This window comes from Camelus bactrianus, chromosome X (genome assembly GCF_048773025.1).
Source record: "Camelus bactrianus isolate YW-2024 breed Bactrian camel chromosome X, ASM4877302v1, whole genome shotgun sequence".
NCBI classification, from domain to species: Eukaryota; Metazoa; Chordata; class Mammalia; order Artiodactyla; family Camelidae; genus Camelus; species Camelus bactrianus.
In genome coordinates, this window is record NC_133575.1 from 89,948,661 (window position 1) to 89,971,746 (window position 23,086).

The window sequence follows — 23,086 nt, forward strand, 5'->3', positions numbered from 1 at the left end:
GATTGAAATGAGTTGGAAGAGTTCAAGAAAGTAGAAGAAAAAAGTAAAACTATCACAGAAATTAAGACTATATTGGAAGCAGCAAAAAAAAAAAAAAAGAGAGAAGAGACATCATTAAAATCACAGAAAGAGATAGGATGACTGTCTTGAGAAAAGTGATTTTTTTTTTTAATGGAAAAGAATATAAAAGATTTAGAAAGAAACTGTTGACTTTATAAGACATAAATACAAGATCCAAAATATACATAATTGGTTTCCCAGAAAAAGAGACAAGAATAAATCAGAAAAGAAAAAAAATTGTTCAAGGACTTGATACAAGGAAATTTCCTTAAATTCAAGGAAATATTTGAATTTATATATTAAAGAACACATGACATGCGAAGAACAATGGACATCAACACATTGTCCTAGTAAAGTTCTTGGATTTCAAAAATACAGAAAACCTTCTTTGGACACGCAGGCAAAAAACAAACCAAACAACAAAAAAAGGGAGAAGTTTATGCTGAACTTTTATGTAGAAGCACTAAATGTAAGTAGAGAAAGCAATGCTCAGGAAAAGAAAATGTGGCCAGTGTTGTTCAACTAGAAAGAAATATTTACAAAATACATGATCTCAGGGAATCAGTCCTTCATGAAGAAAAAATTATTAGAGTATTTATTTAGCAAAGTTAGAACTGATTGTATAAATAGCAGGAAAAGTTTTGTTGAGCAGTGGATCTATTTAAACACGATTAGAGATAAAACACCTGTGGAAATTATGATAATAAAACACACTGTAAATGCTACAAACAATCGCAATATGGAAAAAAGGTAACTTTTTAAAGTAGATCAATTAAACTAAAACAATGATATACTGATACACCCTTATCGAAATGGTCAAAATCCAAAAATCTGACAATATCAATTACTGGCAAAGAATGAGGTGCAACAAGAACTCTCATTCATTGTTAGTGGGAATGCAAAATGGTACAGTCACTTTGGAAGCAGTTTCTTACAAAACTAAACATTTTCTTGCCATATAATCTAGCAGTCTTGTTCCTATGTATTTAACCAACTGATTTGAAAGCTAATGATCACACAAAAGTCTGCACATGAATTTTGTAATGGCTTTATTCATAATCAAACACACACGCACACAAACTGGAACAAACCAAGATGTCCCTTAATAACTGAATGGATAAACAAACTATGGTATATAAATATAATAGAACATTATTCATTGATAAAAAATAAATGAACTATCAAATCATGAAAAAAAAGATGTATGAAACTTGATTGCATGTTGCTAAGTAAAATAAGCTAGTCTGAAAAAAGGGTATACATTGCATAATATCAATTATATGACATTCTGGAAAAGGTAAAACTATAGAGTGAGTAAAAATCTTAGTGGTTGACAGGAGTTTAGGTGTCACGTAGAGGATGTTTTAGGGCAGTGAAACTATTCTGTGTAATGTTTTTACAGTGAATACATGACACTACACATTTGTCAAAACCCGTAGAACTTTACAGCACAAAGAGCAAAATTTAATGTATGCATACTTTAAAAAAACATTTGACATCGAGAATGGAATGCAGAATTTGACTGAACAATCTAACTATATCAGAAATGTCTGAAACAACCTCACTTCAGGGGCTGGGGGAAAGTAGTACCAACTTCAGTAACTTTGGAAATGAGCAGAGTCTGTAAAACTAAAACCAAAGAAAAAAGCACCCTACTCTAGGTGATGATATTCTTTCCCATGGAGGTACAGGTTAACAGTCTTGATACTGTTTACAGGTAGACTTGAATTGAACAATTGATTAAATAGACGGCAGATGGTGGGAGACAGATTTCCCATTGTTGGAGTGGGAAATTGTAGATAAGCAAAGTGATTCATGTGGTAACATATTACTGTTGGATACATCAGTATTAATTCATATTTAATTTTTATACAGATGGTGCATATAGAAATATTTATAGATATGTATATATACTAATATTATATGCATATATGGTATGATTATGAGATATGAGTATACACACATATATTTCTTTGTTACCTGAAAGGGCCTAAAAGAAATGACACTCTAGAAATCTGTAACAGCTAGGTAGCAATAAGCACAGATGTGGATTCCTAATACCAGTTTCCAATAAAAGGAACCAGGTTCCTTGGAGGAATAACTGATCCTAGGGCTCAGAGAGGAAATTTAGGAGATGAGTCAAAAAAGTAAGAAAATGCTAAAAAATTAAAAAGCCCCACAGTGATGGGGTATGTCAAAGAAGACAGGAAAGAGTGCCCAGTGGCCAGAGCTGTAACAATAGGAATAACATAATAAATAAAGTAATATTGGATTATACTCCAAAGTATAAAATAAATATCTATGAGTCCATACTGATATAAATAAATGATTGAATAAATAAGCAAATGTGAGAGAATAGACCAATTTCCCATGCAGAAGAATTTCAGATAATTTATATAAATAATTCTTCCCTCAGGGAGGTCATATGTAACTCCCTATTTCTTAGAAGTTAGAACATTAATAGGGACAAGTCATGTTGATAGTATGTACCCTTGATATCAGGTGATGAAAAGGGCCCACCTCTGTGGTCCTCCTCCCCCAAAATCCTGCATGCTAAGTATAATTCCATAATTCACATGTAAGTTTTCTACCCGAAATGCCCTTTATCTGTCTTTGACTGGCAATGCCCACTTGTCCCTCAAAATTCAATTCAAGGCCCTCCTCCTCCTTCCCCTTCTTTCTCTTGCTGAGAAATTCTTCATAAAGCTATTGAATAAAATAAGAAACTATTAATCAAACAGATATAAATAAATAACTCTAAATTTGATGAGAAATAGAATATTTACATAGTTTAAAATACAAAATAGTTATTAATTACAAGGTAGAGGGAGAATAATTTTACAGTGAAGAAGTTTGATAGCAACCACTTTAATCAAGTGATCCATGCGAACATCATCAATAATGGGACACGCTGAAATCATGCTCCATCTGATAGAATGCAGTGATATGAACACAGCATCACTTCTGTGATGTTCCTGTCAAAGATGGCTAACATAAAACTAATCATGAGGAAATACTGTATGAATCAAAACTGAGGAGAATTCTGCAAAATATCTGGCCTTAGTTTTGGCATCTGGGTAATACTGTCCCTGTGGAATAAGTTGGGAAATGTTTCTTTCTATTCTACATTTAGAATGAGTTTGTGGAGAATTGGCATGTATTCTTGTTTAAATACTGGGTAGAATTCACCAGTGAGGCTATCTGGGCCTAAGGTTTTCTTTTTTTGTTTGTTTGTTTTGTTTTTTGAGGGGGGTGGGCAGAGAAGTTTAAAAATTACTAATTCTATCTCTTTACTATTCAGATTTTTAATTTCTTCTTGATTCAATTTCAGTCATTTATGTCCTTCCAGAAATTTGTCCATTTCATCTAAGTTTTCTAGTTTGTGGCATAGTATTCCCTTACAATTATTTTCATTTCTCTAAAGTTGGTAGTAATTTCTCCTTTTTCATTCCTAATTTTAGTAATTTGAGTTTTCTCCCTCTCTTTGATCAATACAGCTAAAGTTTTATCAATTTTTTGATCTTTCCAAACAACCAACTTTTGATGTTGAATATCTGTTGTTTTTCTGTTCTCTATTTTGTTTTGCTCTAATATTTATTGTTTATTATGTATGCTTACTTTGAGCTTAGTTTGCTCTTCTTTTTCCAGTGTCTTGAGGAGGGTTAAGTTATTGATTTTTTTCCTTCTTTTTTAATATATGAACTTATAGCTATAAATTTACTGCCAAGCACTGCTTTGCCTGCATCCCATAAGCTAGGTATGGTATGTTTTTGTTTTAATTCTACTCAAAGTACAGTTGATCCTTGAACAACACAAGTATGAACTAGGCATGTCCACTTACACAAAGATTTTTTTGAATAGTAAATACTACAGTGCTACCCAGTCTGCAGTTGGCTGAATCTGCAGAGGTGGAACTGTGGATGTGGAGGAACCATGTATACAGAAGGCCAACTGTAAGTTATACACAAATTTTCAACTGCAGGAAGGGTCTGTGTCCCCTAACCTCTGCATTGTTCAAGGATCAAGTATATTTTTTTACTGTCTCCCGTGATTCCTTCTTTGATCCTTAGATTACTTAGGAGTATGTTGTTTAATTTCTAAATATTTATGTTTCTCAATTTTTTGTTTTCTAATTTCATTACATTATATTCAGAGAACATACTTTATGTGGTTTCAATCCTTTTAATTTATTTAGATTGTTTATTTAGGTTTGTCTTATGTCCTAGCATATGGGGTATCCTGGAGAATGTTTCATGTGCTCTTAAGAAGAATGGGTATCCTGCTTCTGTCTAATAAATTGTTGTATAGATATCTGTTAGGTCTAGCTGGTTTATATTATTCAAGTTCTCTATTTCATAGTTGATATTCTGCCTAGTTCTTCTACCCCCTATTGAAAGTGGGTTTATTGAAGTCTAACTATTATTGTTGAATTGTCTATTTCTCTCTTCAATGTATCAGTTTTTTTCTCCATGTATTTTTGGGCTGTCTTGTTAGGTGCATATATAATTGTTATGTCTTCCTAATGGAGTCACCCTTTGATCATTTAAAAATGTCCTTCTCTATCCCTAGAGACATTTTTTGAATTAAACAATTTAAATGTATTATTCAACTTAAGTTTTTCTTCATTTATAATACGGGCACCTTATATACCTCTCAGAATGTGTTGAGGATTGAAAAAATTATCGATATAGTGTTATATAAAGCACCTAGCATAGAAGTTCACTTACAGGAGACACTCAATAAATGTCATTTCTCCCTCTTTCAAGCAAATGACTGCCTCAGGCTGGATAGTTATTGTTTGTGACTATCACAGTGTCTGGAATGTGGTATGACTATGAATATAAAAAACCAGAGGTGATATTCAAAATGTTTTAATGGTACATCTTGAGCAGACTAATCAGAACTGATGCTGGCTGTAAGGAGTGGCTACAAAATTAACAGGGCACAGTAAAGAATAAAATATGGGGCCCTTTCTTCAAAAATGATTAAGAATTTCAAGATGGTGATAGCAGATCATTTAACCATATTTGAGGCCCTTTCAAGTATCCAAGAATAGGGCCCTGTGTACTTGCACAGGGCACATACCCATGAAGCCATCCTCATTCTTTTGCCTCAGAGTAGGATCCTAGGGAACTCCTGCTGTGAAAGGTGTTATTCCTTAGTTGCTGGCAGGTCCTAAGGGAGGGAGTTCAAAGTGAGGGGCTAGGACAGCCCTAGGTGGCAGAAGATAGATGGAAAAGAGGGGGACCATGGCTTAAGGCACTGTGTATGTACCAAGCATTTAAGAAATATTCAATACCTTAAAACTCTATCATAATGTAGAGAGGGAGATTTCAAAAAATTCAATTTCAGAAAATTTGGGAGTCACATTATTTAGAGGTTAATAAACCTATATAGCTAATAGGCCAGGATTTCCAGGGGTCCTACTCTGTCCAGATTTGGTGCCACATGGTTGTTATAGCCAGTCTATTAGGGCAAATCTGGTAGAGACTTCTAAGTTTAATCAGGGATTTCTGAAATCTTTGATTAGTAGATCTTGTTATGCATGTTCTGAACAGGAGAATTGAAATCCTAGGTCCTCAAGACCCATTCAGCCTCCAAGGATGAAGTTGCCTGCCATTTCCCTGCCTAGACTTGACCTCTCCCCTCCACATTCCTCTTTCCTCCTCAAAATCCCTCAATACACTAAGAACAACTCGAGTAAGCCCTGGTTTGAGAGTAATCTGCCAAACATATTATATCCTAATTCATACTACTGTAGGAGTTTAAATGTTTAATAAGGATAGGTCTAGTTAAGAAACAGTGGTGGTGCATTCTATCATTGATTACAAGTGATAATAGAGGATGGTATTCTGGTTCACACCTCAGTTTTAGTACTTTTTCCCCTTTTAGAGATAGATGATCAGTGCCAATGATAGTCAAAGCTGTAGTTACCCTGCCCATGGGCTTATCCCTCCATTATATTACTTTAGTCTTTTTCATTCTAGAATACTGCTATATTGTTTTTCAAATTGAATGTGCAAATGAATTACCTGGGGATGCTGTTAAAATGCAGATTGCTAAATTGAGTAAGTCTGGGCTGGGGTCTGAGATTCTGCATTTCTTCTAATAAATTCCCATTCTATTGATCTGTGGGGCAGAGAGTAGAACCACTCTGAATAATATTAAACAGATATCGATCCAAATTAAAACTTGGCTCTTGATTGTCATCTGGAGGTCATTACTCTCTAAATCTTAAAGTAACTGTCTATACCTAGGTTGCCACATTTCCTCCTAGAAGTCAACTGCCAATTTGTCTGAAGATTGGATGTACTTTTTAAAAGCTTCTGACTTCAGAGGCTTGTGCTTTTTGGTCTCTGAACTAATAAAAAATAAAAATCACACTATTAGAAAGTAGGAAATGCTGCCAACTAATATGGGAAACTCTCAAGCTTTCATGCATAGTTTGTGACATCTGAATATTTCAAATATGATCTCTAGTCATTTCATTATCTTCAGCCTTTTAAGCACTGCATTCTTCCCAACTTTTCATGAAATGCGAAGCACACATTTAGGATATGAATGTGTTTAAAATTTCTTGCTTCGTATGAATCCTCTCCACAGGTTATTTTTAAAGCCAAACAACCTTATTTTTGGTAAATACTTTCATCCCAAGTGTAATTTTTAAAAAACTAGACTCTGATCTTCCAAGATGTGACAATATCTCTATGGCTTAGCACAAGCTGCAAAATCACATTGTTTTATTAATACATCACAAAGGGATTCTGACCCATGCCTGGACTTCTGTACATGCAGCACTCTCATCATGGACTGAGGAATGTTAAAGAGAAAAACCACAGGTCCAAAATGGCATAACTTGTGCTAAAGCCCACAATACCAAACCTAGATTTAACACCTAACCTAATTGCAGTTTCAACCTTCACTGGAAATATAATCTTAATCAACCAGTCTGGAGTTTTCTGGTCAGCACCAATGAGATCATCTGCCACATGGACCCTCTATATGGCACCCAGAGGAAGAAGAGGCAATCTGCATGATAGAACCCTTGCCTTTCCTCCCCCATACTCCCCCCACCACCAAAAAAAGGAGACGTCTTGGCCTAAAAATAATCCTTCCTTTTCTTTTGCTAATAGGTCCCTTGCCCCATCCTTCTTCCTATAAAAATCTTCTATTTTGTACAATCCCTCAGGCTACCCTTCTAGTTGCTAGATGGGATGCAGCTTGATTCATGAATTGCCTAATAAAACCAAGTAGATCTTCAAATTTAATTGACTGAACTCCGTTTTTTAACAAGAAAAAAAAGCTCTTAATAGAATCCAGAAAATTTACTATTAGTTGACAGTTTGAGTGTTCCAAAGCCTATTTAAATACAACAATGCTTTTAAAATAAGATTTATTGACCATTTGGAGAAAAATTCAGTTTAATAAGGCTCCTATTTAACATCTGGCCGTGAGATGAATTTATTGAGTCAACAGAGTGTCTCTTGATGAGAAAAGACTTCTTTTTTTTTTTGAAAAATCTGAAATCAAGAAAGAACTCCATTATTAAGAAATAGTCATTAATAACACAAACTATTTCACTTAGATTAAGAACTCAGAGAAATAGACAAAAAAGCATTCAGCAGAGAAATAAAGCAACATTCACATTTCTCTTTATTGTTAAAAGACTTGGCATTAAGATATTTTTCTCCAAGTCATACTTCCTCCTTAAAGCCCACCAACCCATAGTGATCCCTCCATCTTCTGAAATTCTATAGCATCATCTGTACAACTCAAATAGCAATCAGCTAAAATCAGCTTGTAATGCAGGTTTTATTTTTTGTACAGATTCTATCTCCTCCAACTAGTGTATGAGCTCTTGGAGTATATAGGCACCAAGTTTTTTAATTTTTGTGATCTTTTGCCTGTGACACACTAGTAATATATCTCAGTCTATGTCCATTTTAAGTCACTCTTTCCTTTCTCCCAATCCTGCTTTTCTCCTGTAACTCTTGTATTTTCCCCTAATCTAGAGGTAAATAGTGTTTCATGTTCTAAAACATTATTCTTATATCTTATCAAAAGTAAATCCACCCCAAAATGTAGTTTTTTAGGGTTAATTTCTTAAATTACTGCACTTTCTGAAGACACCATAATCCATACAACATCAACTGTACCCTCACGGTGTATAGGCAAAATTATAAATGTAGGCCCATCAGTTCTAAATGCAAAATATTTTTATCTACTATCTCAAACTAAACGTTGTAATGTTACACAACTTACCATTTTCAGTAAATTTTTTTGCTTATACAAAAGCAGACAAGTTATTAGCAAAAGAAATAATGAGACAAAAGCAAATGGTATCAAGAAAAACACCAATGTTTCCATCCGTATGTCACCTAGGATTAAAAATCACCAAAAAAAGGGGAAGGGTTAGAAGTTTACAATTATTTTTTAAACTGAAATATTTTATAAATAAACTAGTAAATGGTGAAGAACTGAGTTAAACTTGGCAACTTCTGCCATATTTGCCAATACATAGATATGTGAACGAAAAATACTGCAAACCGTATCAGTAAACAAAGAATGCTAAAGTCATCAAGTCAACAGCGGCTGCCGCCGCCCCCTAGTGAAGACAAGCCTGCAGCCCAGCCTCTGCAGCCACTCACAATGGTGCACCCTGAGGGGACTCAGAATAAGAAAGGGCAGGCTACTGGCCCTAGATAGCTAGGTGCTTGTCAAAGGAATGAATTCAGTGAGCCCAAATGTTTGCTCCCTCCCATACATAGAAAAGCGCTAAATTCTTTAACTTGAGATGCCTGCTTTTCTTTAGATAACAAGTAATCTTTTAATGTTCCAACTACCTGGTCTTTGTTGTAAAGCTCCTATATATCCTGGCTCCTCCCCTGCCCCTTTGGAGCAGTCCCTCAGAGCCATCTGAGAGTCTGTCATCCCAGCTCGAGTCCTTCCGCCAAATAAAACAACTCTCAACTTTTAAGCTGCGCATTTATTTCAGTCGACAGATACTATAATTATGATTGATTATAGCATTCCTTTCATTTGTGTGCTTTTTTTTAATAGAACTACTTTACTTAACTGTGAAAGCTCTTCATTTTGCTTACAAAAATTACTCCCTAAAGTCCAATTCTTATTTTCTTATATGATTTTGTTTAAAATTTGACCTTGTGAATTTTCCATAACAACAAAATGATAAAATATTAGCCAAGTGATTAGATAAACATTTGTTGTGTATCTCTTAACTCTCAGTAAGTCAAGTGTTTCTATTAAATTATACAATGCTGTAGTGAGTGAGCAGGTCTTCAATAAAAATCTCTATGTGAATAACGGAACTAGTTTTTAAAGGTCATGTTTCTAAAGTTGTCTCACATTTTGGCGACTAAAGAGATGAGGCTTTTTTTTTTTTTCAGGGATGAAGTTTTAATAGTTCTTCTGCATAGCAAGAAATGAGTAATCACTAGACAAACTTAAAAAGTACACAAAGTCTATCCTTCCAAAACTAGTATCTCCCACTGGTTTTGAAGTACCATGGAATGAATCCTAGGCCGATACCTACACTCAAACCTTCCCCCAACCCCACCTTTTTCTTTGTCCTATTCCCTTAGGATCTTATTTTCTACTAGAAAATTACCAGTCAAATTCGTAGGCTCAGTTCAGTTAAGAATTGCAAGGGTATAATGAGAGAGATGACTAATAATGGAAGTTTTTTGGCATGCAAAATTAACAGTGGGAAAGCAGGCTTCTTTCATGAAGTTTCAGTTGTTTTCCCTACACATAGAGTTAATCCTGAAGAAGATGTATTATCATTTCAAAAAAAAATATTGTGCTATTTTTCTTTAAGTTAAAACATCCAATAAGAAATGTCCAAAAGAACTAAGACCACATGCATCTCAGGAAAGTCTTTGTTCCTAATCTCAAAGTTATTAAGACTACCAAGAGATATCCATCAGAGCAAAAGAAATCTGTCATCAACATCATGGTTAAGATAACATATAAAATACATAACAGGGTGTATTTTTTGAGGGGGTAGCTAAAACCCCACCATATCCATTTTAAACTATGCATTAATAACAAGATATCTTTCAGGGCATGACTTTCTCAATGTCAGTTCCACAGCGTCTCCAGGTTTCTTATAGTAGTGACAAAAATGAAAAACGTCAAACCAGTAAGTGTTCTTTCTGATTCCATATATCTCTTAATTAACTAAGTTCTCCCCTTCTCTGTCTATTTTTTTCTCCATTGCCCTTAATGATTATATGATATATTTGGCTTCTTTATTGCTTATCTCTACTCAACTTGGGAATAAAATACAAATTCCATGAGGGTTTTTTTTTACTGCTGTATTTCCAATGCCTGAAAAAGTCTGATAACTGCATGTTTAATAAATATTTGATGTTTGAAAAAGAACAATGATACCACTATATTAATAGGGAGATAATAGTCATACAGGGATTCTATTATAATGGAATAACATGAAAGGAGATGAATGATTGATACAAATGCCATTATATGTCTGTATCTATACCTGTATATGTATTTACTTATCTTTATGTGAAAGATCAATGCTGAATTAATTTCCTGCAATTTCAAACAACTATTAACAGTTTCTATTGATAAAGCTAGTATACTGTAAAGTACAATAACATTTTCCCTCACTCTCAAGGCTTTTATTTTATATTGCTATTTAATTTAAATACATGTTTTTATCTCAAGTCACTTTAAATCACTATTGAAAGTGAATGGAATGTGCATTTTGCTCATGGTGACATATCAATTAGAAAAATATCCATTAGGCACAGTACCAGACACTCAAAAACGAATGTATGCTACCTATCCTTGCTTTAAGATTTCTGTTCCCTTGAAAATTGAAAGCATAGGAAAATAGTAATTAAAACAGACTTCCCCTCAAAAGAACTAGCATATTCTCTTTACTGTCAGTCAGAAAGACAAGAATGTCGATAATAGAACTATAACAGACTCTTAGTTAAACTAGTGAAAACTGAACATTAGATTTTCCATAAATCTATATTCACTTGAGGGGCTTGCTGCTAATTTATCTTCTCTGTTTATAGACGATTCACAAGAGCATCTTGACTTACATGATTACAAAATACACTAAAAGAAAATTAATTTTGCTAGCAAATAGCTCCAGTTATTTAGTACTGTTCTTTTATCAGTATATTTTCTTCAGTAACTATATCAACATATTTTACAATTGTTCCTTCTTTCTAACATTATATGAATGGATTCCTTTAAATCTTAATGGGGAAGAGGCATAGACTATAAGAAACTTGAATAATGAGCATACAGTTTTCCAAACCACATAAAGAAGGCACATAATAATGTCAAGGTTCTCATAAAATACATATATGCTTGTAAGTAAAACTTCAGAGTAATTGTACGACTACAATTGAGAGTGTGGTTAACATCTATCTAGTTAGTATGTAAGAAGCTCAAGAATATTGCCACCATACTTTGGAGCTAAGAGTATCATTGGAAATAATCCACTAGTAAAATGAAAGCAAAACAGGTAAGATTAGCTTGTCAAATGAAAGTAGGAAAAATCAAACAGAATCGATTAAGTCTTGCAATGCGGAAAAGCTCAATCAATGTTATACACATAAAAATAGGGAATGTAGCCAATATTCTATAATAACTATAAATGGAGTAATCTTTAGAAATTGTGAATTGCTAAATTGTAGACTTGTAACTTATATAATATTGTACATCAACTACACCCTACACTTTAATTTAAAAAATAATGAAGAAGAGTTGATCCTATCATTTGGATAACCAGTGTCACTGAACTGTAGTGACCTATGGCATCCAGTAAGGCATCTTCTTCTTCAAATAATGCTAGAAATACTCTAGTCACTGGTTTTTTTGGGTTTTTTTGTTGTTGTTGTTGTTTTAATCTCATACCTTTCCAGCATTGTTCATCACCCCACTCACTCCATATTCCATCATCTGAGCAATAAATATTCACTTTGCTTCTTACTAAAAAGCATAATCGGTGGCTTTCATTTGATGTTCTTGTGAAGTATATTTCATTTTCAATCGTAGTAGTCTGAAAGTCAAGAAAAAAATAAGATGCCATTAACTAATAGCAGGTACCCAGATTCCATTTGATTTGTCATTTTCAAAGTGAGTTTTGCTATGTGAAATATAGGCATCAAATGACTAGAAAGGTATATTTCATGATTATCTCTCTGTATGGTGTTTTTTTTGTTTTGTTTTTCATTTTTCTCTTCCTTATCTATATTTTTAAATTTTTCTGTACTGGTAATGGATCTCTAGTAGTAAAGGACAGGTGTGACAGGACAAAATTCCTAGGTAGTTTTGGTGTTTTGGTGTTTATGACACCCAGTATTTGGATTAGTGTCAAATTCCCCAGATCCTATAAACTGGAAAATGCTATATATACTGAGTTAGCAAAAAGAGTCATCACGTGAATGTGATTTCTATGGAGATTATAGAGTTCATAAACACAAAGGTTCTTTTTTCCCTTACTCTTATTTTGCTTAACCATCATAAGATCAGTGCAACAATGCTCAGGGCTTGACATGAAACTACCCCTTCTGATATGAATATAAATAGGCTGAATGAGCTCAAAAGGAAAAAAAAAAAAATCACTGAAGTGATTACTTCAATTTTGTATTTCAAAGAGCTGAAGAATTTTTCTTATCCAAAATTACAGCTTTCCTTTTGTTATATTTTTTCTTGGGAACCAGCATAATACAGTGTAGGTGAAAGTGGACTGGGAATAAGATTTGGATTCTCGTTCTAGCTGTGCAATTTGATTTTAAGTCACTTCACTTCCTTGGGATTTATAAATCAATTCAACTTCCAGTTTTCTCATCTGTATATGAAACAAATTGATTAGAAATAGTGGCTCATCTACTTGTCTCCACCACTCCCTAAATTAAAAACCGATGAATAAAATTAATATATAACAACGTGGGCTAAAGGCATCACCACATTATTAGTGCTGAGGGGTAATTAGTCTTGCAACCATTGCCTACTTCCACAATTTACCCCTCTTCCCTGCTACAAGCAATTCTCCAGTAGCCCTGCCAGACTCTACGGTAATTTGGACCTGATGGTTGTTCCCCAAGAAGTGGTTTTTATGTTTCTTTGTGCTTTTTGTTTCAGTTTCTTGTTACTTGAGGCCTCTTCACAATCCATCTTATGCATGTGCTTGACAACTTTAATTTTTTGACACAATATTGGAAAGAAGTGACGAGATTATCTCTAAGGGCCTGTGTAGCTTTAAAATCGGTATGATTGATTAAACTTTCAGACAGCAAGAATCTTTCTTTCATCCCCTAGATTATTTGGTTTTCTGGAAATTAAAAGTATATGCCATGTTCTATTCCTCATACTGATAGCAACTGATTTTGGTTCTTATTGTTTGCTATTTTATTTAATAGGCTAACTTCATGATTTTCCCAAGTAATCACAATGTCCATACCACCCAGGCAGTATCATCTTCTTTAAACTCAATTTCATAAATGAAACACTTTGCTGGAATAGGTCCTCTGGGGATGCTCCATTTCAAGTTAATTTCCTTTGAATTCTTCACAGAAAAACTAAGGTCGTCTGGTGGCAAAGGTTTAACTGAAAATTAAAAGGAGACCATTTCAACATGGAGGTTATTAAAGTTTAGCAGTAGCTCTTATCAAAAGCTAGGGATATCTACTGACAAAAGTCTCCAGGATAAATCAGGTGGCTTAAGACTATCCTCCATAATGTGAATTAAAACCAAAGCTGCTTGCCAACCAAGATTAGTTTATTAAGAAACTTGGTTATTTGGGGGACTACTTTTTGATAAGTCACATATTGGCAAATATTTAAGTACAAAAGTTAGAAGATCCAAATCATTACAGTTATTGTTTCCATTTTACAGCATTAGAAACAACTACCACAACAATTACTACTATTTTTATTAACAGCTAATTCTTATTTAGAGCTTATGATGTGTCAGACACACAACTAAAAAAGTTATGTCATAAACTATTCATGTCTCACAATAAATCTATGAGGTGGTCCTCTATTGTCTTCATTTTACTGACAGGGAAATTGAAGCATGTTTAAAGTAACTCGTCCAAAGTCATACGTTTAGAAAGTGGTAAATTCAAGATTCAGACCCAGATATGGCTGACTGTAGAACCTGTCATTCTTGTAACTGTTAGGACTCAGAACACAGATTCAGACAATATCCAATCATTTGCCTATTGAGGCTTGGGAATAAGTGCTTCCCTAATTACTCCATCACTAATACTAGACAAAAATACTGTATAGCAGACAGATTCTGAAGCTGGGAAACAAATTGTGAGTTCTAAATAAAAATGATACTTTACATTCATTCAATTCCTTATCTTCCATACTTTTATATTTAATCAGTGCTTCCTTTTATGCTCTGTTGGCCCCCATTTTTCTGGCTTAGCATTTCTGTAGGTATCTCTCTCTCTTTAACATGGTTATAAATGATCTAAAACTAGAAACATTTTGAAGTTGTTTGTTTACTTCACCTATATTTTGAAGCTGAAAAATGAAATAGCTCGGAGTGATAGCCTGAGATTCTGATGATCCATTAACACAGATGTAGAAATCTTTATAGTCTGATGACTCCAAATAAGGAAACCTGCATCCAATATTTTTTCCATTAGCCTTGATGTAATCTGCACACTGTACTGCATGGTCCAAGCCCTCATACCTATAAAAAGAAATGTTGTAAGAGTTGTTTACTAGTATCTTCTAGTAGCATGGTGTTCTATTTTCAATTATTTTAAGATACCAGGTAAATAAAAAATCATTTAATAACTTGCAATATTTATTGAGGACCAACTATGTGCCATATCCTATAATAAACGCTAAGGTTACAACAGTAAGGAAAACAGACATAGGCGACAGAATTTACAATCTGGTGGGAGTCTTACAAAATCTCAAAGATAAAGCAAAAATTCTTACTCTTATAGTTAGGTTACGTTGACTCACCAACAGAATTTGTGAATCAAAGAATAAGATTCCTGTTAAGAAAATGTGGGGTTTATATTGATAATCCTGGATGATACTGCTTTTCTTACATTGTACTGGAGAACTTATTAGAAGAAAGCATATTTAAAAGCAGACTTACAAAATATTCTTATGTTTAATAAAATGAATGAAAATCCTCTGAGGATTTAATATCCATGAAGAGATAAACCTCAGAAAAGCCAACATGGGCTCAAAAAGAAAAAGAAGAGCTGTTTGGCAAGTAAATATTTAATTCCCCACTCTCCTAGGCAAGAAATGTGCCATATCATTGCAAGTTAACCTCTTTCCAGTAACAAATCTAATGGGAATTAGGGGGAATTTCCCTACTGAATTCCAAAGGAACAAATGCCTGGTTTATTTTCCTAAAGAATAGCTTACAATGCAAAATGTGATATTGTCTGTAAAAGCAGCCAAAATCTTTTTTTGAAATGAGGCCAATCTAGCAGCTCATAAGGTCCTGGTACCAATATCTGGACTCTACTGAATTCACATTATGCCAAGTATTTACTTTAGGTCAAGTCTGCAGAATTGTAGTCTCTGAGTTAGTTTACCTGATTAGAGTTTGGGAGACTTGTGTTCTAGGCTTGATACACAGATTTACTTTATGCCAGTGGAAAGCCTCATAGTACCCTTATTTTCCAGTCTCTAAAATGTTAATATCTATCTTTCACTACTTTACTGAGGATAAAGTTATGTTAAACATGAGCTACGATGTACAAGAGGACAGAGATTTTGTCCTATTTACACTTTTATTCTCTTTACCTAGAACAATGTCTGGCATTTAATAATTGTTTAACATTTGTTGAATTAATGGACAAATTAGCTAGACCTTAAAAATTGACCCATCCAATTCCAGATGAGGAAACTGAGACCCCCTCAAAAGGGAAATTGCTTACTCAAGACCATTAAGTTGAATGATGCCAGTGCATAGATTAGAAACCAGTACTCAGGACTGTTAATAGCTTATACCTTATTGCTTATATATTACGATTTTCTAAAGAAAAACACCATAATTTGGGCCTGAAACTCACAAAGAGTACCACTTTGTCCTCTTTTGTTTTTTCTGGTATTTAAAAATGTGTAAGTTCTGATACTTATCTATCAACTTATCAATGCTATTATCATTTGGTATATTCATTTAATGAATATTTAGTGATAATCTACTATGGGCATAGCACAGCAGAGATAGTCAAGAGAAATATAAGAAATTGGCCGTGCCTATCAATCTCTTAAAAATTTAAGAGAGGTGACAAAACATACATGTATGACAAAAATTTAAAGGTCATCTGGACAATGAGTAAGAGCTATAATAAGTAATAGTTCAGAGAAAAACTGAACAGAAACTAATGTGATCAGTAAAGAGTTAACGAAATTGAGTACCAGATGGGCCTTGGATGGATAAGTTAGTGACAGAGACAGCCAGATGGTATTCTAGATAGCAGTGCACACAAAGGCATAAAAGATCATAATATGGGTGAGAAAAAAATGTAGAGATGGATCTAAATGGAGTGGAACATTCATTTTGCTAACATTCATTCATACTAACATTCTGATAGTAGAAGGTAATGTTGGAAAGGCAGTGATATAGTGAGGCAGAGATGAGTGGCAGCCTGGATTTTACTGGAGGCAATGAATAGCCACTGGAGGTTTTTGAGCAAATGAATGGCATATGAAAATAGCAGAATAGGGAGATAAATCCGGCTACAGTGTGCAGAACAAATAGGAGAGACTAGAAGCAGAAAGATCATCATTTGGGAGGCTATGACTACATATAAAAGTAGATTTTTAAAAAAATTTTCTTCTGTATAGCACAGGGAACTATGTTCAATACCTTGTAATAACCTTTAATGAAAAAGAATACGAAAACAAATATATGTATATACATGCATGACTGGGACATTGTGCTGTACACCAGAAATTGACACATTGTAACTGACTGTACCTCAATTAAAAATATAATAAATTTGGGAGGCTATGGCAATAATCCAGGTGTGGAATGAGGTAAGTCTAAAGAAGAGTACTTACAGTAGAGATGTGAAGTAAAGAACAGATGTGAGACCTTGCAAAGGAGCGTCAGTGTTGATCATGGTGATCAGTGTTACCATGAAACAATTAAGGAATGAAGGAGATAGAAGATTCAAGATGGCTTTAAGTATAAAGCCTCCGTGACAGTTAACAAAAGTAGAAAAGTCAGAAAAAGGATCCAGTTTTAATAGCTTTTTTTAAAAGGCAAGAATATGAAATATGCCAAAATTTTTTAGGTTATAACTCCATCTATCTAAAAGATACAAAATTTAATCCAGTACAGAAACAATTATTGCATTCCTTTTATCACCCATAGAGTGCATTCTATTAGCTACAGCCTAAACCTACTTACTCCCATTGAAAACCCCAAACAATTTTAAATAACCTCATCATAAATACAACTCTGAAAAAATATCATTTAATTTAGTGAAAATACAGTTACTCATACTGTGGATTAATTTTGACAGATATCTTCCTAATATGGAATTCTTATTGTTAAAAATACTTACCAGTAAAACAAGCTGTAATTGGTATCAAAATGGACACCCATGCCAGGTTTCCAAGAGCATAGTAAATATTGCCAGTTGTAATATACACAATCCATATCCTGAATTTTAGTTTCCAGATTTCCTAAGAAATGAATAAACTGTGAATGCTTGAAAGACATGGTGATGAATCATTTGGAAAACCATTATGCAATTGTATTTCATTTCCTTGGACCTCTCCATTTCACTTAGCAATCAACATAATCAGGAATACCCCAGAAGGAAGTTGTTGGAAATCACTTCACTGTAAGTGGAGTGTGCAAAATCAAAAATTTTTGAGGGCTCATTTACTGGTACTAGTGTAAGCACAGGCAAAGTACTAAATTAATAATTCTAAGATGCTCTGAGCTATTGTGTAAATACTCATATCCATTTTACTAATATGAGGCCCAAACTGGGAACTATATCAGCCTAACAAGATGTAGGTTTTGCCAAATGTGTTTGCTGATTTAAAGAATTCACAAAGGCCAGTCACCCACTCCTAAGGATTCTTTTTTGTGCCACATTCTCAATTGTACATACAATCTGGTGTATCACGGTTAAGGGACTACTTCCTACATAGACTGTTCTGACATTATTAAACATAAAAAGAAAGCTTTGTTTTAACCTTGTGTTGATGTCCAATAAGTAGCTTCTGACCATGAGCTTTGAACTTCTGAACCGTTTGTGCACTGCCCTGTCAGAAGTGTGTGTATCTTTGCTTCAACACCTTTGTTAAGATCAAATCCGTCTTTATAATACAGATTCTTAGTAATGATCGTCTGTTTGATAAAAAGATGAGACAAAGTCAAGCTTAGAAACAATAATGGCATCAGGAGCCACATTAACAAGGCTAAGAAGTCATTAATATCCTGGAGAGTTCCTAATAGCTAAGAAATTTCTGATGATTATCTGATAAAATGTCCCAGATATATTTCTGGCAGAGCTCACTTATACATATTATATCATTTGATGAGATCATTTGAATATTAACATCTCATTCTCCCCCAAAAACCAAGAAAAATGGCTCTATGGCAGGAACTTGAGCTATAACCATCTTGAAATCAAAAGATAATTTTCACATACCACATGCATATTACAAGACAAATAATTCATCACCTTTCAAATATCATATGAACTCTTCAGGAATCACATAAAATCTTGGAAGTAACTGGAGAAAACCAGACAAAGTGTGTGACCTCCTGAAGGTCTAAAATCATATATCATTTATCCTTCTATTCCTGATACCTAGCTAGCAGAGTGCCTGGCACAAAAAGTTGCTCAATGAACGTTTGGTTTGAATCGTCCCTTGAAACTACCTAGCTGAATTAGGAAGATAACAGAATGCCTTCTACAACAGAAATCTTTGAATGAACGTGCTTATTGACTTTGTATATAGTTAATATTTCAGTAAACTTTCATTGAGCACTTACTGCAATATATGCAAAGAACCATGCTGTGTTCTATGGAGAGAGTACAAAGATAATATGGCTTGATTCCTACAGAGAAAAAGTTCACATAGCTCAGTAGCAAATATAAGACCCATATATAGGTATGTAAGTAACTTCAGAAGATGGTAAAATGTGTAAGTACTCTTCAAGTCCATATTCCATGGGACCAAGTTTTCTTTTTTCCTGTATTTCCAATGTACCTGGGTGGGGTGAAAATATACGTGGCAGGATGCACAGGAGATAGCAGCAGGAATAGCTACTGAGATACAGGAATAAAGGTAGATACTGACATCAGGAATCACAAGAAAACTAATAATCTCTCTAACATCTTGAGTGCCTGCTTTGCTTACCTTCCAACTTTCACTATCAATGTTTCGGTATTTTAATTCATATTCTATTGTGCATTCCTTAAAATTATCCAGAGACAGCGGAGGTTGCCACTGCAAACAGAGATAACCTAAATATCCAGGATCCACTATTTCAAAATCCTGAGGAGGATTAACTGAAATAAAATCAATAAAATATTTTTACTTTTTTCGTATATCTCATGACAAACATTGCTAAATCTAGATTACTTTCATATGTCCATCAAGTGGTGAATGGATAAATAAACTGTGATACATCCATACAATGGAATATTATCTAGCCATAAGAAAGAATGAAATACTGGTACATGCTACAACATGAACGAACCTTGAAAATATTAAGCTAACTGAAAGAAGCCAATCACAAAAGACCACATATTGTATGATTCCATTTATGTGAAATATCAGAATAGGCAGATCCATAGAGACAGAAAATCACTTAGTGATTGCTAGGGGCTAGAGGGAGAAGAAAATGAGATGTGATTGCTGAATGCATTTAGGAGTGATGTAAATATTCTGGAATTTGATAATTGTGCTGTTATACAAGTTGGTGAATATACTAAAAATCACTAAATAGTACAGTTTAAAAGGGTGAGTTTTATGTTTTGTAAATTATATTTCAATAAAGCTGTTTTTAAAAATCTAGATTACTGCTATATAGTTGTCCCTTATTTAAGAAATCACATATGCAAAATGTGACTTAACCTAGCTAGGTACTAAGTTTTCATGGAAACAAGAAATTAAACATGGAGTTATCTCTGTGGGCATATAGACCAGAATGTGGTCTAGATGGGAAGACTCTATTATATAACTCTCTCTAATAGCAAGAATCAGTCAGTATTAATCCATTGTTTACTATATGCATATATCATGGCACACACACAAAAGGGATAGAAAATATAAAATATGGCTACTATGGTTAAGTGCCTTAAGAATTAGGAGAACTGGAAGATCTTTTTGATGCATTCTGGATAATTGAATCCTCTAGCCAACTAGAGTATTGCAAACCAGAGCCAGTCTTTGGAAAGACTCAAGAAAAAGTGGCAGGCAGCCGAGTAGAATGACATCAGGAAACAGCCCCTTTTTCTTTTGAGGGAGGGGGCAGTGGGAGGCAATGGCTGTCCCATCTGGTGATTTAAAACAAACAAATTATAAACTTTCCTACTAGCAAATCTAGTAGTACTATAGTACTGTCCTCATGTTGCCTATCTGCTAATAATTTCCTCTCATTCCTGCCCTATTATTCATTTTAATACTTCCCTTAATATTACTTATTGAGTGAGGAAAACAATCCACAGATGAACTGGTGGCACAAATAATGATTTGAAATGGGACCCCCACGAACCAATAAAGTTCTCGATTCAGGATGAAATGACAATTCTGTTTCAACTCAGGATGAGAAATCTTTGTTGAATGCATTGTTCTAATTACCTTACACAATGAAGAAAGTTTATTAGACATGATTTAATAATTCTGTAATTATCTTTCAATTTTATTTAAATCTCTGTATGTCTAAAATTTATGTAATTGTCTTAAAAGTTAAGGATAGTAGTTTAGAAAAGTTTTCAGTTAGTTGGGGCCTCCGCAATGAAGTTTCAGATAATTAACCTATTTGTTAGAAATGGTATGGAAAGTCTTTTAGTTTGGCTTTTATCCCACAAAATGTTTGTTATCATCAGTTACCTTATACATAAGGCCAACTAGTAAGAGCATATCTTTTGTGTATGGACTTCTTGAAATATTTCCAATAACAATCCACCTATTTGGTATACACTTTTATAGAGTAGGTTGAAAAGACAGTTAATATCCCTAATTTTGAAACTATTCCATTGTTTGTTTACCTTTTATCTCGGCATTTGAAGACAAAGTAGAGCCAAATGCTGTGCAAATAAGAAGGGTATATAAGCATCTGATATCCAAATGAACGAAAGCCATTTCTCCAAAATTTAATATCTTGAAATTTCTAATCTAAGAAGAGAAAAATATAACATATATTTTAAATGTTTTTTACTTAAAATATAAGTATAAAATTTAACTTTATTGTACTTCAGAAAGGACTAAATGTGATTAAAATACATTTGGAAACTGTCTGTGTGCTTTCTATCAAGAGTGGGGAAAACTGGGCCCCTCTGAACCATAGAAACAAAACAAAAAACAAGTTTCGAACCAACATAATTGGAAAGGGAGAATTTTAGTTTCATCCTTCTTATAAGAGCAAAAACAAAGCAAAAGAAACAAACATATCCCTTCACCCACCCCCACCCCCAACAACCACATCCCCCACACACATACTTTCTATACATCACATGCCATGGATAAGATGACTTCAAAAAGCTTCCAGCCTGAAGACTGAGCCAGACCTACTTAAGTGTTCTTATTGATTGACAAGGGGAATTATGAATGATGATATCATTAGTGTCCATAGCAATCCCCTCCCCTAGCAACAAGGAAGACACACTAATACATACATATACTCATTTCTGAGATTAAAAAAGTATTTGAAAGTTATCTGAATATTGAGAAGGCTCCAAATCTATGGCAAAGCCTCAGATAACTCAGAACTTTGCTTCATTTCTTCATAAATATTAAATCATCATCATCTGCTCTTCTATCTGTTCTACTCTTCCCTGTATTCTGTATGTCAGTAAATGGCACCATTATCTTCCCAGTTGCCCAAACTGGAAAGCTGAGAGTCTTCCTCAACTCCTCCCTCTCCCAACCAATCTCTCCATTATCACTACCCCTTCCTAAATTGAGGATCTCATCATCAGGGACCTCCTCGTTTGGTCTTCCCTGCCTCCAAACCACACTTCATACCACATACAGTAAGAATGACTCTTTTAAAGGATAAATCAGAATTTATCACCTCTTTCTTAAAACAGCACTTCACTGCCACAGAATACAGTTTAATTATCTTTTTTATTATTGAAGAATATTGTTTAATGTTCAAAATTAAAGGATTCATGTCTCCAAATACTCAATCAAAAAATACTCTCCTTTCAATGAAAAATCACTATTTCCAGTTCCATGCTTATCTTTCAGTCTATATTCCTAAAACCAACAATTTCGCAGGAAATTAAGGATTAAAGGTCACTTACCCTAACAGTCAGGGACTGCCTTTCTTTTTTCCTACATAAATTAATTAACCAGGAGTGACCCTCTCTCCCTGCCCACCCTCTTCATCTTACCTGGCCCATATGTCATGTTCTCATGTTGGTAGGCTTCAATAATTACATAATAGAATCTTGGAATCAAACTTCTAGAGCCAGCAAGTATACTGGAGGCAATGTTAGTCCAGTCCCCCTTTATATATTGGGAAGTAAAAGATTTGCCCAAGATTATACAACTAGTATCAGAGTTAGTAATAGAGCTGGAAGTAGGACAAACATGATTCCCAGTCCCGTGCACTTCCATACTACTATGCTGGATCCCACATGTTTGACTAAAGATTATGAAAGCTTTTCCTGTGGGACTCCAGCATCTAAGACTTCCTTCAACTAGCTATCCAGGCCGAGTCAATACCATGGTATTTCTTTTCTTATGTGCCATAAAATCCTAAGAGGATGCCTTTTCTCTTACTAAAGTCCAATGAATTTCTCTCCTCTATTCCTTCCTCCCCATCACCAGC

The 23,086-nt window shown here is 34.2% G+C and overlaps 1 protein-coding gene across 3 annotated transcripts in view; it reads right to left on the minus strand.

Annotated features, from left to right (window-relative positions):
* Positions 1-7,306: 7,306 nt before the first annotated feature.
* Positions 7,307-23,086, minus strand: part of IL13RA2 (interleukin 13 receptor subunit alpha 2) — a 69,519-nt gene continuing 53,739 nt past the window's right edge. For all 3 annotated transcript variants that reach the window (XM_045518000.2, XM_074358906.1, XM_045518001.2), the window contains 9 exons: positions 21,300-21,426; positions 19,444-19,595; positions 18,271-18,424; positions 17,628-17,748; positions 14,589-14,773; positions 13,529-13,674; positions 11,980-12,124; positions 8,323-8,438; positions 7,307-7,580 (listed from right to left, as the gene is read on the minus strand). In XM_045518000.2, coding sequence (XP_045373956.1) covers positions 7,530-7,580; positions 8,323-8,438; positions 11,980-12,124; positions 13,529-13,674; positions 14,589-14,773; positions 17,628-17,748; positions 18,271-18,424; positions 19,444-19,595; positions 21,300-21,393 — 1,164 coding nt within the window. In that variant the 5' untranslated portion in view covers positions 21,394-21,426 and the 3' untranslated portion in view covers positions 7,307-7,529. The remainder of the gene's footprint in view (positions 7,581-8,322; positions 8,439-11,979; positions 12,125-13,528; positions 13,675-14,588; positions 14,774-17,627; positions 17,749-18,270; positions 18,425-19,443; positions 19,596-21,299; positions 21,427-23,086) is intronic.